The following is a 13,715-nucleotide window of genomic DNA, read 5'->3' on the forward strand; positions in this document are numbered from 1 at the left end:
CATTTTAGTTTTCTGTAGTTTTCTATAATGGTGTGATGTCGTTCCCATATTCTTGTTTCAACTCAAAGTAAATGCAGTGCAGCAGCACGTCATGCTTAAGTCATGTTTTCATTACCTGTATGCAGAAAATAATTTAAAAAATTACAGAAATAAAGGTCTTGAAACATAAAGCATCCACGTGTGTAATCTATGATGCGTTTTACTTATAGTTAAGTTGCTCAAGAAATAAACTTTTCAATAATATGGTAATTAATTGCACCTGACTGTCAACTAACATGTTGCATTGATATTCAGTCTTATAAGCAGCTCAGCGTTTAATTAACACAGCGCCATATGGAGATAATTGGCATCAATCAAAAATAAAAGCCTGAATATTTCCTGGATGTGCCACACATAATATTAAACAAGGCGACGATTTTTTATTTATTTATTTTTTTACCAATCATACTTATTTTCTAACTTTTAAATACAGGACAACAAAAATGCTATGTGTTTTGTCTAATAAGAGTTAATGAAAAGTTTCTGTTGTTTTTCCACAAAAAATACTTGGATAGAATAATGTTTCTTATCCTTCTTAAAACACATCAAGAGATCAGATTGTGACGACCTTTCTCCTCTTTTCTTTTTTTCTTTTTTTTTGCAGAAGACAAAGATCTCTACGTATGATAAGATGTGGGAGTTCATGAACAGCAGGAGGCAGTCTGTGATGGTGAAGAGTGTGGAGGAGGGCATCCAACGCGTTTTGACCTCTGATTATGCTTTCCTTATGGAGTCCACCACTATTGAGTTTGTCACCCAGCGCAACTGCAACCTCACACAGATCGGAGGCCTCATAGACTCCAAAGCGTATGGAGTTGGAACACCTATGGGTAAATCACCTGAAACCTTACATCCTGTTTCTTTTGACCGTTTTGCACCTGCTACGTGTTTTGTTTCAAAGTAGAGCATGATTGTGAATTGGAAGGAGATGTAACGCAGATTTTAAATATGGCACGTCCTGTGTTTTCATCTAACAAGTTGGACATGTCGAGAGATACAGAATCGCTGAAAAAATATGTTACTGGAGCAACGATTCAGTCCTGGCAGCGGCGGAGTTTATCTGTCAAAACCCAGCTTTTATTTTGGTACTACACTTTCGCTTATCAACAAGCCAATTTGCTTATTTGCTAAATATTTAGCATGGACCTAAATATTTATTTAGCTTGCTACCTCGCTAGCTAAATATTTAGCTTGCTAAATGTTTAGCTTGCTACCTAGCTAGCTAGCTAAATATTTAGCAAACAAGCTAAATATTTAGCTAGCTAGCTAGATATTTAGTTAACAAGATAAATATTCACCTCAGAGCTAAATATTTAGTTTGGAAAGTAAATATGTAGCTTTCAGGCTACATTTTTATCTCGGACTTCAACATTTAGTTGGGAGCTAAATATTTAGCTTCCTAACTAAATATTTAATTTGAAAGCTAAATATTTAGTTTGTAAATTTATTTCTTATTTATTTTAGGGTTAGTTGAATATTTAATTTGGTACTCTGATATAAATGTACGCATAACATGGTGAAAATATGCCTTTGAAAAGTGAACACCCTTCTTTTTCTTTCTCTGTAACAGGTGGGATAAGGCAAATTATTGCTGTTTTTTGTTGTTGTTTTTTTTTTTTTATTGTGTAACTTTACAAACGGCACCCCATAACAGACTTCCTTCCTCAACTGTGACTGAGCCTGAGCTTATTTTTTTTTTTCCCTTTTTAAATGGCAAAACTCCCACGCTTTAGATGTGCAAAGGTAGAAACACAAATCTAAAGACTGCAGCCAAAGCTGTGTCATTTCCTTCTACTTCCCAAGGTTGCATTATTTTTGCGTTGGTCATAACTTAAATATGAAACAAGCGTTTGTGGTTGTTAGGTGAGAAAATTGTGAAATAGATCCTGGAGCATGACTGGCTGACAAGACACAGTAATCTCTTTTGCAAATTTGATCATTTGATAACAAAGAGCACTTAAGAAGAAGATTAAAATGAGTGTTTCAGTTGCCGGTTTGAGCCAGTTTGTGTTCTGCAATAAAACAGAGGAAGTCCATCTTTCAAAATATACTTTTTGTTACCAGACAACTAGAGCCCAGTAGCACACACACATTAAAGCCATAACATCGCTAGCCAGAAGCTGTAAATTTATCCAGGACCAGCATCACAGAGGTTAAAGTGGTCACGACAAGGCCACAGAGGACACTTTTACCAGCTGCAGTAGCGGCGCCTATCATCAGCGATACGAAAGCCATCAAACCAGAGAGAATCATTCTTGGCTGGCCACATCTGGGCCTGACTTATGTCTTTGAGTCTAGGCCAGTTATGAATCTGCAGGGATGCAGTGATCGCCGTGGTGATGGGAAAGCTAAAGAGATGCAATGAAATATATCCCCATTGTGGCTGTGTAAGTGCAGAAATATTTACAGTGACGCCCTTGAGATGGACATATTGAGCCAGAAGATGGATTCACTCGTCTTTTTTTTTCTTCATGTGGCAATGCAGTGTAGGGATAAAATCAAATCGGTCTACAATGCATAAAAGTTAATAATCAAAACGTTCAATCTCAAAGCAATTACTGACCACTAACACATTTCTGCCTCTTACTCTGCTATTCATTCCTCAATAGGCAAATTACAGCCATCAGAATGTTTCCTCAGCGGTTGTGAGATAGTTAATATCTTTATTAGTTCAACTGAAGAATAGAAGTTATTTCCTCCTTTTCTTTTTTTGAACCGTGCCTTTGTCCTCATTTCTTTCCTCCACACTCTGTGAAAACCTCAGCTGTTACATCAACTTAAAAGCTCTTGCAGCTTTAAGACAAAAGCAGCTCCCGTATTACATCTTAACCTTTTGCTGCTTCTCAAAGCTTTCAAACGTGTTTTTTTTTCTCCCCCCCCAAAAAAAAAAAAACAGAAATGCGTCATCTTCTGCGCTATCGACTTAAACTGTGATCCTATTAATGCTTGAGGCCAGACAGTGGTAAGAATGATGGATGTCCTCGGGTGTTGAATATCTGTTAGGTAGCTGTGTATGCACAGAGTGTCGGGAACAACGCTTTTCCATTTGCCCAGATCCCGCTCTCCGTATCCCCCTCTCCAAGGACCCATCCTATTAGCATTTATCCAAGGCCTGCTTTGTTAGGCCATCATTAATCATTTGAAATATGAGAGGAGCCAGAACCTGGGGACTCGGAGACTCGATGGATCTCTCATCTTTAAATGAAGTGGAGAAATGCTTCTCACATGCAAGCTCCCATGCATATACACGAATGTGTTTTGAGACCTGTGCTTGCTCCAGAGTGCGGAATGCATACAAGTGAGGCTAAGCATCTGAGGGGCGGGGGGAAAAAAAAAAAAGATCATAAATTACTAAAGAAGACTGTCTGGTCAGAAAAGATAAAAAAAAAAAAAAAAAAAACACTTCAGTGGTACAAAGTGTTATATTCTGTTTTGTTCCAACACTTTCTTGTCAGTGTAAACACAGAGACTGAAGATGAAAGGATGATGGATGATGATGGATAAATGATAGATGAGACAGCGGGGGAATTAGTAAAAAGGAGCTGACAGGCTAAACTGTATCAGGGTGACAAACAAAGTGATGCTACCAGCTACCTGGAGCCATATTTTATTAATTTCCCTTGAGTTTCGCACAGAACGTTTTCATGTTTTTAAAAATAATTTATTATTAAAAAAAAAGACACATTTGTTTTTAGTCACGGCTTGTAATCCGCGGAGCCGAGTGTCTAAAATGGAGATGTAAAACCATGCTTCATTATGCATGAGATTGTAATCACGAAAATAGACTAATAGGCTTTGAGAGCTGTAAACGGGAAGCGTGAGGGCTCAGCCTAAGTGTTAATTTTTATTTTTGGTGGGGTTAAGAGAGGGTGTGCGCTCTGTGGCTCCGCTGTGGATGGGAGAGGACCACGACTCGGCTGCTGTGTGACAATTGCTCCAGCTTTGATCATGCCAGCACCCACTGAGCCTCAATGTCACTAAAGTCTGGCTCTCACCCACTTTCCGTGGATTTGGGCCCCGTCGCCTGAAAAAAAAAAACACACACAGCAATGGTGGAACTTTTATCTCCAGTACTCACATATAATCCCAAACACATATGGAACCGTGTGATGTTTGCCCCACAGGGTTCCTCTTTCTCTCTCTTTCTCTCTCTTTTTTTTAAGGCGCTATTTCTGTTGCATGAAAGTGTCTGTGAACAGCAGCTAATTTGTCAAAATCGACAGCGGTTCTGCTGCACAAAAAGCCAAATTATTGTTGCCAGCTCCCCGCACGTTATAATCCTCACGCTGCAGAGATGAGTGAGAATTTTGGAATCACTCTGTGAAAATACGGATTAGCGGGATTTGAAGAAGGACTTACAAAAAAAAAAAAAAGAAAAACTCCCTCTAAGAAGCCAACAATAACATGACAGGTTTTTATGATCACAAGTCTCAATGTGTTTCACACACCCACAAAACAAAAGAGGGACTATACCAGACTCTTAAACATGTTCGCCAGGCTCATATTGTGCCGTTTGTATCCACAGGCTCTCCATACAGAGACAAGATCACAATAGCTATTCTTCAGCTCCAAGAGGAAGGGAAGCTGCACATGATGAAGGAGAAGTGGTGGAGAGGCAACGGCTGTCCAGAGGAGGAGAGCAAAGAGGCGAGCGCTCTTGGAGTGCAGAACATCGGGGGGATCTTCATCGTGCTGGCCGCAGGGCTTGTGCTCTCGGTGTTTGTTGCCGTAGGGGAGGTCCTTTACAAGTCCAAGCAGAACGCCCAGCTGGAAAAGGTACAGCGGACATTTTCGTCACGACTACAGGAATCGGTCTCGGTGACAGCTAACGGTAAACGGTCGCGGGGGGGTCGTCGTTCAAAGACGCGTTTGTGTTTTGCACCGTGATAGAGGCTCATATCTGACAAGAGTAATCACGATGTGCACCGAGACGAGAGACGTGTACACGTTTCCACAAAAAAAAAGAAAAAAACACTCTGGGCAGGTGCTTGGGTGAAGAATGAGAATTTTGAACGAACAAAAAGGCTCACACACTGCAGGCGTCCATTCCTGCTTCATTTATCGCACCGTTTCATAGTGCAGAGGTGACGTGTTGAGAGCCCTGCTCTTCATTAGACCAGAGTTCTGCAGCCTGGGAGACTTTTTGTTCATTCAGCGTGCAATCAAAAGCATTTTCGGTGAAAGACTTTTTTAAAAATCTTTGGTAAAGGTTTAAAACTTACACAATGGGTTTGCTTGAGTTTAAACCCGCCAGCAGTTATAAGCATTCTGAATAACCGGAAATAAAATCAGCTGTCTTACCGACATTTACCTGACATTTGCTCATTTATATCCTCACTTTTGTCTCATCTTTATGCATTTCTGTCAAGTCCTGGATTTGCTCTGCATGTGGTAATACTCTACTGTTTTCTTTATAAAGCTATATATTTTATTAGACGGTCTACAAATTAGAATAAATCACCAATAAAAGACAATCACAGCAAAACACGGTAGTGGCTGCATCATGCTGCCAGACTGCCTTTTTTTTTGCGTTTTTTTTTTTGTACAGGTGAATGAAATTATGAATTATGCAAGTTCTGACCTGGATTAATCATGCATCCACTAGAAGGATGAAGATGAAGATACCGGTAATTTCCAGTATCACAGTGGGTTTAAGCATACATCCAAATCTATCTGAGAAGTTCTTCATGAAAGGAAAATTAGTTTTAGAATCGCACAGCCGAGTTCAGAACTAAGTCTGATAGGAAAGGGTTCCGGAAGAGAGCTGCACGCGCAGCCCCCGTCTGATTCGCTTTGGAGAACTTCTGCAAATTAGAGCGATCAAATATTCATAAGTAAAGCTCTGGGACGCTGATACAATCCTACCAAAGAAGACTGAACGCTGAAATAGAGTGAAAATACGCTTCAACAAAGTCGTAGCTTAAGGCTGTTCACACGTATACAACCGGGCTTTTTACTATTTTCTTCCAAAACAGGTCTGCTTAGTTTACAGTTGAATCTGGTACATCACACCAGTCTTGTGTGAGATACAAAGAAAAATGTTTGAAAATGGTTTATCAAGATCTCGTTTTCTTACCTTAGAAGAGCGTAGAAAATGTATTTTTTTTTTTCATTGTACTTAAAACATGTGAATGTTGCATTGCAAGTTTCTACACTGGCTGGCATAATTTCTTCAAAAGATTTGGAGGAAGTCTGTAGGATTTTGCTGCATCTTACAGTATGTCACATCAGAGAAATGTGACCATGGCTACAGTTAGTAGCCACTCAGTGTAGTGAAGACATTTCAGTGGAAATAAACAAAGAACACTTTACAGAGAACCTTGTTTTTTTTTTTATTTTTTTTTTTATATTCTCTCTCACAATATTTGCAAAGCTGCAGATTGCATGACTGCAATCAGTCACCCAATCTTATTTAGCCAAATCGCACAAAAGATTAGACAAGTTCATGGGCAACGCAGGGAGTGAGCCGGTGTGCAAGAAGAGAAGAGTCAACAACCCCCTGCTTGTGTTCAGCAGTTTGCTCTGCTCTCAGGGTTTCACAAATTGTTTTGGTTTAAGTTTTAGATAATTTATTTATGAGAACATTGTTTTCCTTTTAGAGGGATTTCCACTTAAGCTGTTCCAGTGCCACACCGGTACCAGTGAGCATTTAGCATCATTTCGTTTTCCGTTTCTAAGCCCCGAACCGCTCACCTGAGAAGCTGAAACAAGCAGTGCAGTGCCACCAATGCATTACCGGGCCAGAGGACAGAATCACACCAGGGGCGGGTTCCTGCAAAGCGACGTGTATAAATAAGTTAGTTTCACTTTCAGGCTGCATAATTTAGAGAGCAGCAATAAAGAGGTGAGCTTTAGCGACTAGGAAAGGTGTAGCATAAGCTTGTTGTCTCTCTCGCAAGCTAAAGAGAGGGCTAGACACGCCGCACAGAACTGCTTATACTTACTCTTTTGAGGTGAATTTACAAACTCTGATTGTGACTCCATTAATAAACACTGTTTGTGGTTTAATTTCCCCAGCTGGCACTGGAAATTCTGGCTTGAAACGGTGACTGTAACTCACATTTACGGCGTGTTTATGGGTCCGACTATGACTTACAGAACGGATATGCCACCCGGCAGTCTGAGCCCGGAGAAAACACATACTGTAGCTAAAGCAAGCGATTTCGAATTAGACTTATAGCATTAGGACGTTGGTTTGCATAGATTCTGAGATAAATATTGTGTTTTCTGTAGATAAACAGTCTCCCCGCCATGCGATCTTCAACAGCAATTCAGAATACAGCAGATGGAAGCTGTTGAGAACTAACTCTTGCTTCAGCCCTGGTGTCACACTGGAACTGGCGTTCATACGGCACATCATTGAATTTTTTTTAATTTTTTTTATTATTACTATTAGAAAAAAAAAGACAGCTTGTTAATAAATATCCACATACTAGGAAACATTAAGAGCTCGCAGCTGCCGTCACTGTAAATAAGGCCACCTGAGTTAAATAATTACCACGAAAACGTCTTTTAATCAGCATATATTGCACCATCTTTCTTCCCCCTCAGGTTACTTTTCCAGAGTCTATCCACCGCCATCCGGGCTCTTAATATACGAGTGCACATTATTCATCAAGCAGAGTGGAGTATGTATTTTAGCGCACCATAATGTGTGCAATTGCATTTCCACATAATTGCCGAAGTCCCTAGATAGCATTTTTTAATTATTTACATCTCAAGAATTAACATAGTGCAGCAGCGTGTCACTTTATAGCAGTTGTAATTATTTCTATCTTCTTTTTTTTTTGCAGACTGCATATATTTCATAGCATATCTCAGCTATCATTAGTCAAGAGCTTCAGGACTGGGTCACAATATTCAGATGATTTGCAAATGCCAGGATTTTCTAGGCTTTCCAAGGTGCTCGTTGTCGTAATTTGCATACAGACAACAAGCCTCTGCTCTCCCCGCCTGCAAACCTCCTTCTACCCCACCTCACTTTTCACTACTTATTTCTATTTTCTCCTACACAGTTCTCCACTTCCCTAATCAATCTGCTCCTTTAATTATTTATTTCCTAGCATATATAAAAGATTGTATTCTTATCCCAGACAAATATATCGAGTACATGGAAAATAAAATACCTGGCGCTTTCTATTGATATCCATCTCAAACGCCCACACACATAAACAAACCGAGAAATAAATAAGTAACAATGTCATATTTTTATGCTCTCTCTTTTCTTGTATATCTTCTCCCCTCCTACAGCCTTTGAATTTGAATTACATCCTGCATAATTGGGTCAGGAATGCATGAGAATTGGATTTGCCAAAGTTGGTGCAAAGGCATATTGACATTTTATAGGATTTTACAGCACATAGATAATTTAGGCACAACAGAATCTCGTATTGTAGAAGTTACATAACGCCATAACAGTTTACCAATATTTTTGGATTTAATCTTCTTAAGTGGGTTTTATGACCTAGAGGTGGCATTATTCTTTTTTTATTTTTTTTTATACATAATTCCTCCTGGATTTGATTCTTGTCTGGGGGGGGTGACGGCTGTAAGACAATAATAAGACCTTCAGATGACAATGATACTGATGGGCAAAAATGTTTAACAGAATTGTAAGTAGATCTCTTCTTCAAATTCATTCTTAGGGAATTATACATCCGGGTCTGCTTTCCCTGTTGCTGCTCAAATCGATCTTAGATTTTCTCCCCCAGACAAAATATGCCTTTTTTTTTTTTTATTTTATGCGTTTGCCGGCAAAATCTGCATTTTTTTCTCCACTGTTGCCTTTTCCATCTTTAAATTGTCCATAGTATTCTCAAATATTGCAGCAGCAATCAATGTCTTAACAAATATTACATCATTATTGTCAGCTCCTTGTCTCAAGCAGCTGCAACTGGAGCTTTAAACTCAGTTGGTTATTATCGTTTTTAGCACTGAAGAAGCCTTAGAAAGTGTCTTTTTTTATTTTTTTCTTAGCTGTCAAAAAAGAGTAACTCAGTCTCTGCCACTTCAGTTTTATTGTCTATTCATAAGCACATAAATTTTTAGGGCTGCCAACCAAAACTTTATACAAGCAGGAGCAGAGAGAGATTTGTTTTTTTTTTCACATAAGCTGAGATGCTGACAAAAAAAAAAGGTAACCTTTAGCACTGCGAAAAGAAACAATGCTCCTGAAACCAAATCCACTTCTGCTGCTTCTATTTGAGCTAAAACTAGCATTAGCATGCAACATAGCAAAGAGCTCATGAGCCCTCAGTTTAAATGTTCTGGGTTAATTTATCGCCCCCTTTTTTTTTGTGGTGACCATTAACACACCGACGTCTTTTCCTGAATGCTCGTCTCCGTCACTTTAGGAAAGCACACTTGTTTCTGTGTGTTTTTGGGGCTGTGACATTTGAGTATGTCTGGAAGATTATTAACTGATTGTTATGGAGAAGGAAAACTACATGACGAAATGCTGAACAGGCAACCAGCTGACTGAGTGCGGATGCATAGAACAGAATGTGCTAGAAGAAAGAGAATGGGGTGGCAATCTGAATGAAGCAACTACACCACAACATAACGCTGCAGCGTTTTGCACCCGCAAGCAAGAGACTGCTGCCTTTTTGACATCTCCATAGCAAAAGTGTGTGATTACAGCTGGATTGACAAGCTCTGCTAGCAGCAAGATTGCTTTTATAGAATCAATGAGGTGACCGTTTTGCATAAACCTCCTGTTCGGGATCGGTTGTGAAGTTCTGAGTCAAGAGCCGAAGCCAAATTTGAAGACGTTTGTCAAATTTGTTTTTGCAGGGAAACAAATATAAACTTTGTGATTTTCTTTTCACCTCACAACTCTGTGGTATTTGGTGTTGGCGTCTGTTGTGAAATGTGTAACATGGAAAAGCATAAGATCCTACATTAATCCCCACCCCCCCCCCCCAACCCCTCACTTCAATATTGATCTTGCTCAGCTGACGCTTACGGGTGAGCGTAACATAAAGAATAACTGCTCTGCTTCTTGTCCTTCTCCTCTTGTTTTCTTCTGCAGCGATCATTCTGCAGCGCTATGATGGATGAGCTGCGCGTTTCTCTGAAGTGCCAACGTCGTCTCAAACAAAAGCCTCAGCCGCCCGCCATCGTCAAGACGGAGGAGGTCATTAACATGCACACGTTCAACGACAGGAGACTCCCAGGGAAGGAAACCATGGCATGAAAACTGACAACACCCTGAAACATTCCCCTCAATTAAAATCAGCGAGGGGAGACGGGCGGGGGGTGGGGTCAAATTAACGCAGACTAGACCAGGGGCTGAGGTTAGCAGTAACAACAGGATTCCTTTTTGAACCAACATGCTTATGTCGACCGATGTTTCCTGTGGAAATACAGATACCTGAGAAGTGTCACCTCACTGTGACCGTTACTTTTTGGAAGGAAGCTGGAAGCGGCGGACTCTCTCCCAGGCTGGGCGGGTGACGTGCGTAGACCTCAAAGCGGATTCAAGCAGGTTTGGGACAGAAAAAAAAAAAAAAAAAAACGTTTGCTGGTTCACACACCAGAAGTGGATTTAAACACAAACACACACCTGATGTACACACAGACACTCATACTGTCGTTTCACACTCTTTACTGCTGTGCATAAGGGAGGACTCGGTTCGAACAATAAATTTGGTTGTAGTTTTTCTGTTGTCGTCAATGCCCCCATCGTCTTACTTCCATGTCTGTGGCCCCTTCCTTCAGTGGCTTGAGTTTCTCTTCAATCATTTAAAGCAAACACTAATTTCATACCAAAAAAAAAAAAAAATTAAAAAGTAGTCAACACCATCCGGGTTATTATGAACTGCTGTATAAAAGTGATAATTAGTTTGGAATCATCTATGCTGATCTTGTCAAATACTGTCATTTTCTTCTATATGTGCCAAAGTTCTGCCATTGTGAAGAACTTCCCACCACGCCTGTTTCTGTTTTGACGCCTCTAGAAGCAATGTAATCTGTCAAGCTCCTGACTCATGTCCGCCCTGAAACACTGTCAACGGTTTTTGCTCTGTATCGGTCGTTGTTTAAAAGGTGGGATTTCTACAAAAGTGTTCGTTTTTGTACAAGAACAACGAAGTTTTGTAGTACTTTGTATCATATAGTAGCCCCTCCCGTGGACAAAATATGTAGCAGATAACCAACTCAGCCCTCGGACTCTTGACAACAAAGCTTCAGGCTCTGCTGTGTGGAGTGCATTGCTTTCATCAATCTGCGATTCAGTCTTTTGTCTGCCAGTCTCACGGGGGCCAGCGGTACATACTGTTTGGGGACAATGTAGTGGATTTTTTTTTTTTTGGTTGGGGAGAGGCAATAGAATTGTAAATGAAGAGATCGCAAAGTAGGCAAAGGCGGTGATTCATGCTGAAAAATTCAGCTCTTGTCCCATCAGCGAAGGGTGTGGGTAAATAACAGTAGCTGCGGTGAGTCACCATGAAACGCATGGTAAAACATGCAAATGTTGCTTTTGTGGAATATAAATACAGTCGTAGTTTTGTAGATCTGTTGTACTACGATGATTTTTTTTTTTTTTTTTTTTTTAAATGGTATGTCCTAAAAGTATTATTTTTTAAACCAGTGGTATTAATAGGTTTCACATATGCGTATCAGAGACTTAAGCATACAAAGTACTTTGTTTAAATAACATAAATTATATGAACAGACACAATTAAAAAACACTTATTTTAAAAGCTTTTCATCAACGAAAAGCTCTTTTCAGTTACTATATAGTGTATATACTGCAAATATTTCTGACTTAGTTTGGAAAATGATCACTTTTAGGACTCATATTTAGTGGCATCTCAATAAATTATAATATCATTGAAAAGTTAATGAATGTGGCTTACAGCTAAACCAAAGAGCAGCCTCTCGTGAAATTTGAATACTACACATGACCCATAAAACGCACTCAGCTGTCCATTAACACACCTGGATACGGCTCTCTCTGAAAATCCAGTTTGTTTAGCTTCATGTGCAGGATGTCACCGAGTGTTTGTTTGACAACTGTCAGGTCCTTAATCTATCCCACGATCTCGTAACATCCCCATATCACAACATTTCCGTATTTCGAGATGCTTTTTTTTTTTTCTTACTCTGATGAGATCCCCGAGGTTTATTTCTGAGAAACACAATTATGGATGTTATTAGCTGTAAGCCATAATCACAAAATTACCAGAAATAAACACTTGAAACATATTAGTCTCTGCGTAATGAATGTGTAAGATGTGTGTCTCACTTTTTTTTTTTTTTTTAATGCAGAATTGCAAACGAATTCACTTTTCAGCGATAATCTAACTTACTGAGATGCACCTGTAAGTGACCTCAAAAGTGGGCCGTAATGATAGGGGTGTGAGTTGTGTGAATGTTGAAAACAGTGCAGCTGCAGTCAATCGGATGGTGGGCGTAATCAGGAGCCGCGAGGCGCTCGTATGTTGGATGGCAAATGTCCCACCTTAGCTCAAAAAAAAAAAACGGGCTGCTCTTCACTCATCTTTCCTCGAGTGGGCTTCATCATCTTGAGAGCTTGATGTTGATGATGGCTTGTGGGCTGAGCGAAATCATTTCTCCGCTAATTGTCTCCAGATGTGTGTTATCTTCATGACCTAACACGAGCGCATTTGGTGCAACAGCTCTTCCTGTCTGGTAACTCTATGTTCCCTGTTGTGAAATGACAAGCACACTCGGTAGGTTACGGCTCCCGCTGCCCCCGTCTTGACCCGTTCGTTCAATTCATCTGGCGTTACAGGTGTTAAGACGACACCAACGCCCACGCGCGGCCCTCGAATAATCATACATTCATGGGGTTAATTTAATAATCATATAAAAACTGACGAGAGGGATTATGTATTTAAGCTTTTGGTGATCTACTAGTGTTGCTTGTCATTTTTCATATAGCTATATCTAGTGGTGCAAAAACAAATTGAATTCCTGAAAACAATCTTCAATTGATTCCAAAGGCTTAGCGGTAAAATAAAGAAAAAAGAAAAGAACAAAAAACAAACAATGTGAGCTCATGGAGTTTGACATTGATGCAAGGTTTTACAAAAACTGTCATTAAAAATGTCATAACTGTAGCTCTGCCTCGTGTTTTTACGCACAACTCAAAGTGGTCTTTGCAAACAGATGTACTGTGGAAAAGTGTTTTTTTTTATATATATATTTTACTATGTCTTTCTGGTGTGTTTCCACATTGTTACAAAGTAGCCTCTAGTTATTTGTTTTGTAATAATTAAGGTACAACCAAGCAAATAGTCACGTTTTTGAACTGTGGGAGGAAACTGAAGCACCAGGAGAGAATCCACACATCCACAGGTAGAACATGCGGAAGAACCACAACCTGGGATCTGAACCCAGAACATTCTCGTTGTGAGGTAAAAATGCGTCTGTGCCTCCATGTAGCTGCATATATGCTAAGTTATCTTAATTCTGTTATCCTACTTGTTTTTGTCAAAAAAAAATGAAGTCTTGTTTTAAGCATATACTGACCTATGTGTGTGGAACAAAGGAAGGGCAATACATGAGAAATGAAGCGGCCAAAGTCTAAAGAATAGTTCTAAAAAAAAAAAAAACTTAGTTCCTGACTGTCACTATCAGGATTATTTCGGCGATAGATCCAGCAGAGTGACGCGATTGCTGTAAATCAGAAGAAAAGGAGTACATGAAGT

At 39.7% G+C, this 13,715-nt stretch overlaps 1 protein-coding gene across 2 annotated transcripts in view; it reads left to right on the forward strand.

Moving 5' to 3' along the window:
- LOC103134328 (glutamate receptor, ionotropic, kainate 2) overlaps positions 1 to 13,122 on the forward strand; it is a 75,628-nt gene extending 62,506 nt beyond the window's left edge. For both annotated transcript variants that reach the window (XM_007546522.1, XM_007546539.1), the window contains exons 14-16: positions 644 to 869; positions 4,565 to 4,815; positions 10,070 to 13,122. In XM_007546522.1, coding sequence (XP_007546584.1) covers positions 644 to 869; positions 4,565 to 4,815; positions 10,070 to 10,234 — 642 coding nt within the window. In that variant the 3' untranslated portion in view covers positions 10,235 to 13,122. The remainder of the gene's footprint in view (positions 1 to 643; positions 870 to 4,564; positions 4,816 to 10,069) is intronic.
- Positions 13,123 to 13,715: the final 593 nt, after the last annotated feature.

The sequence above is a fragment of the Poecilia formosa genome, unplaced genomic scaffold, assembly GCF_000485575.1.
Source record: "Poecilia formosa unplaced genomic scaffold, Poecilia_formosa-5.1.2 Scaffold1, whole genome shotgun sequence".
Classification (NCBI taxonomy): domain Eukaryota; kingdom Metazoa; phylum Chordata; class Actinopteri; order Cyprinodontiformes; family Poeciliidae; genus Poecilia; species Poecilia formosa.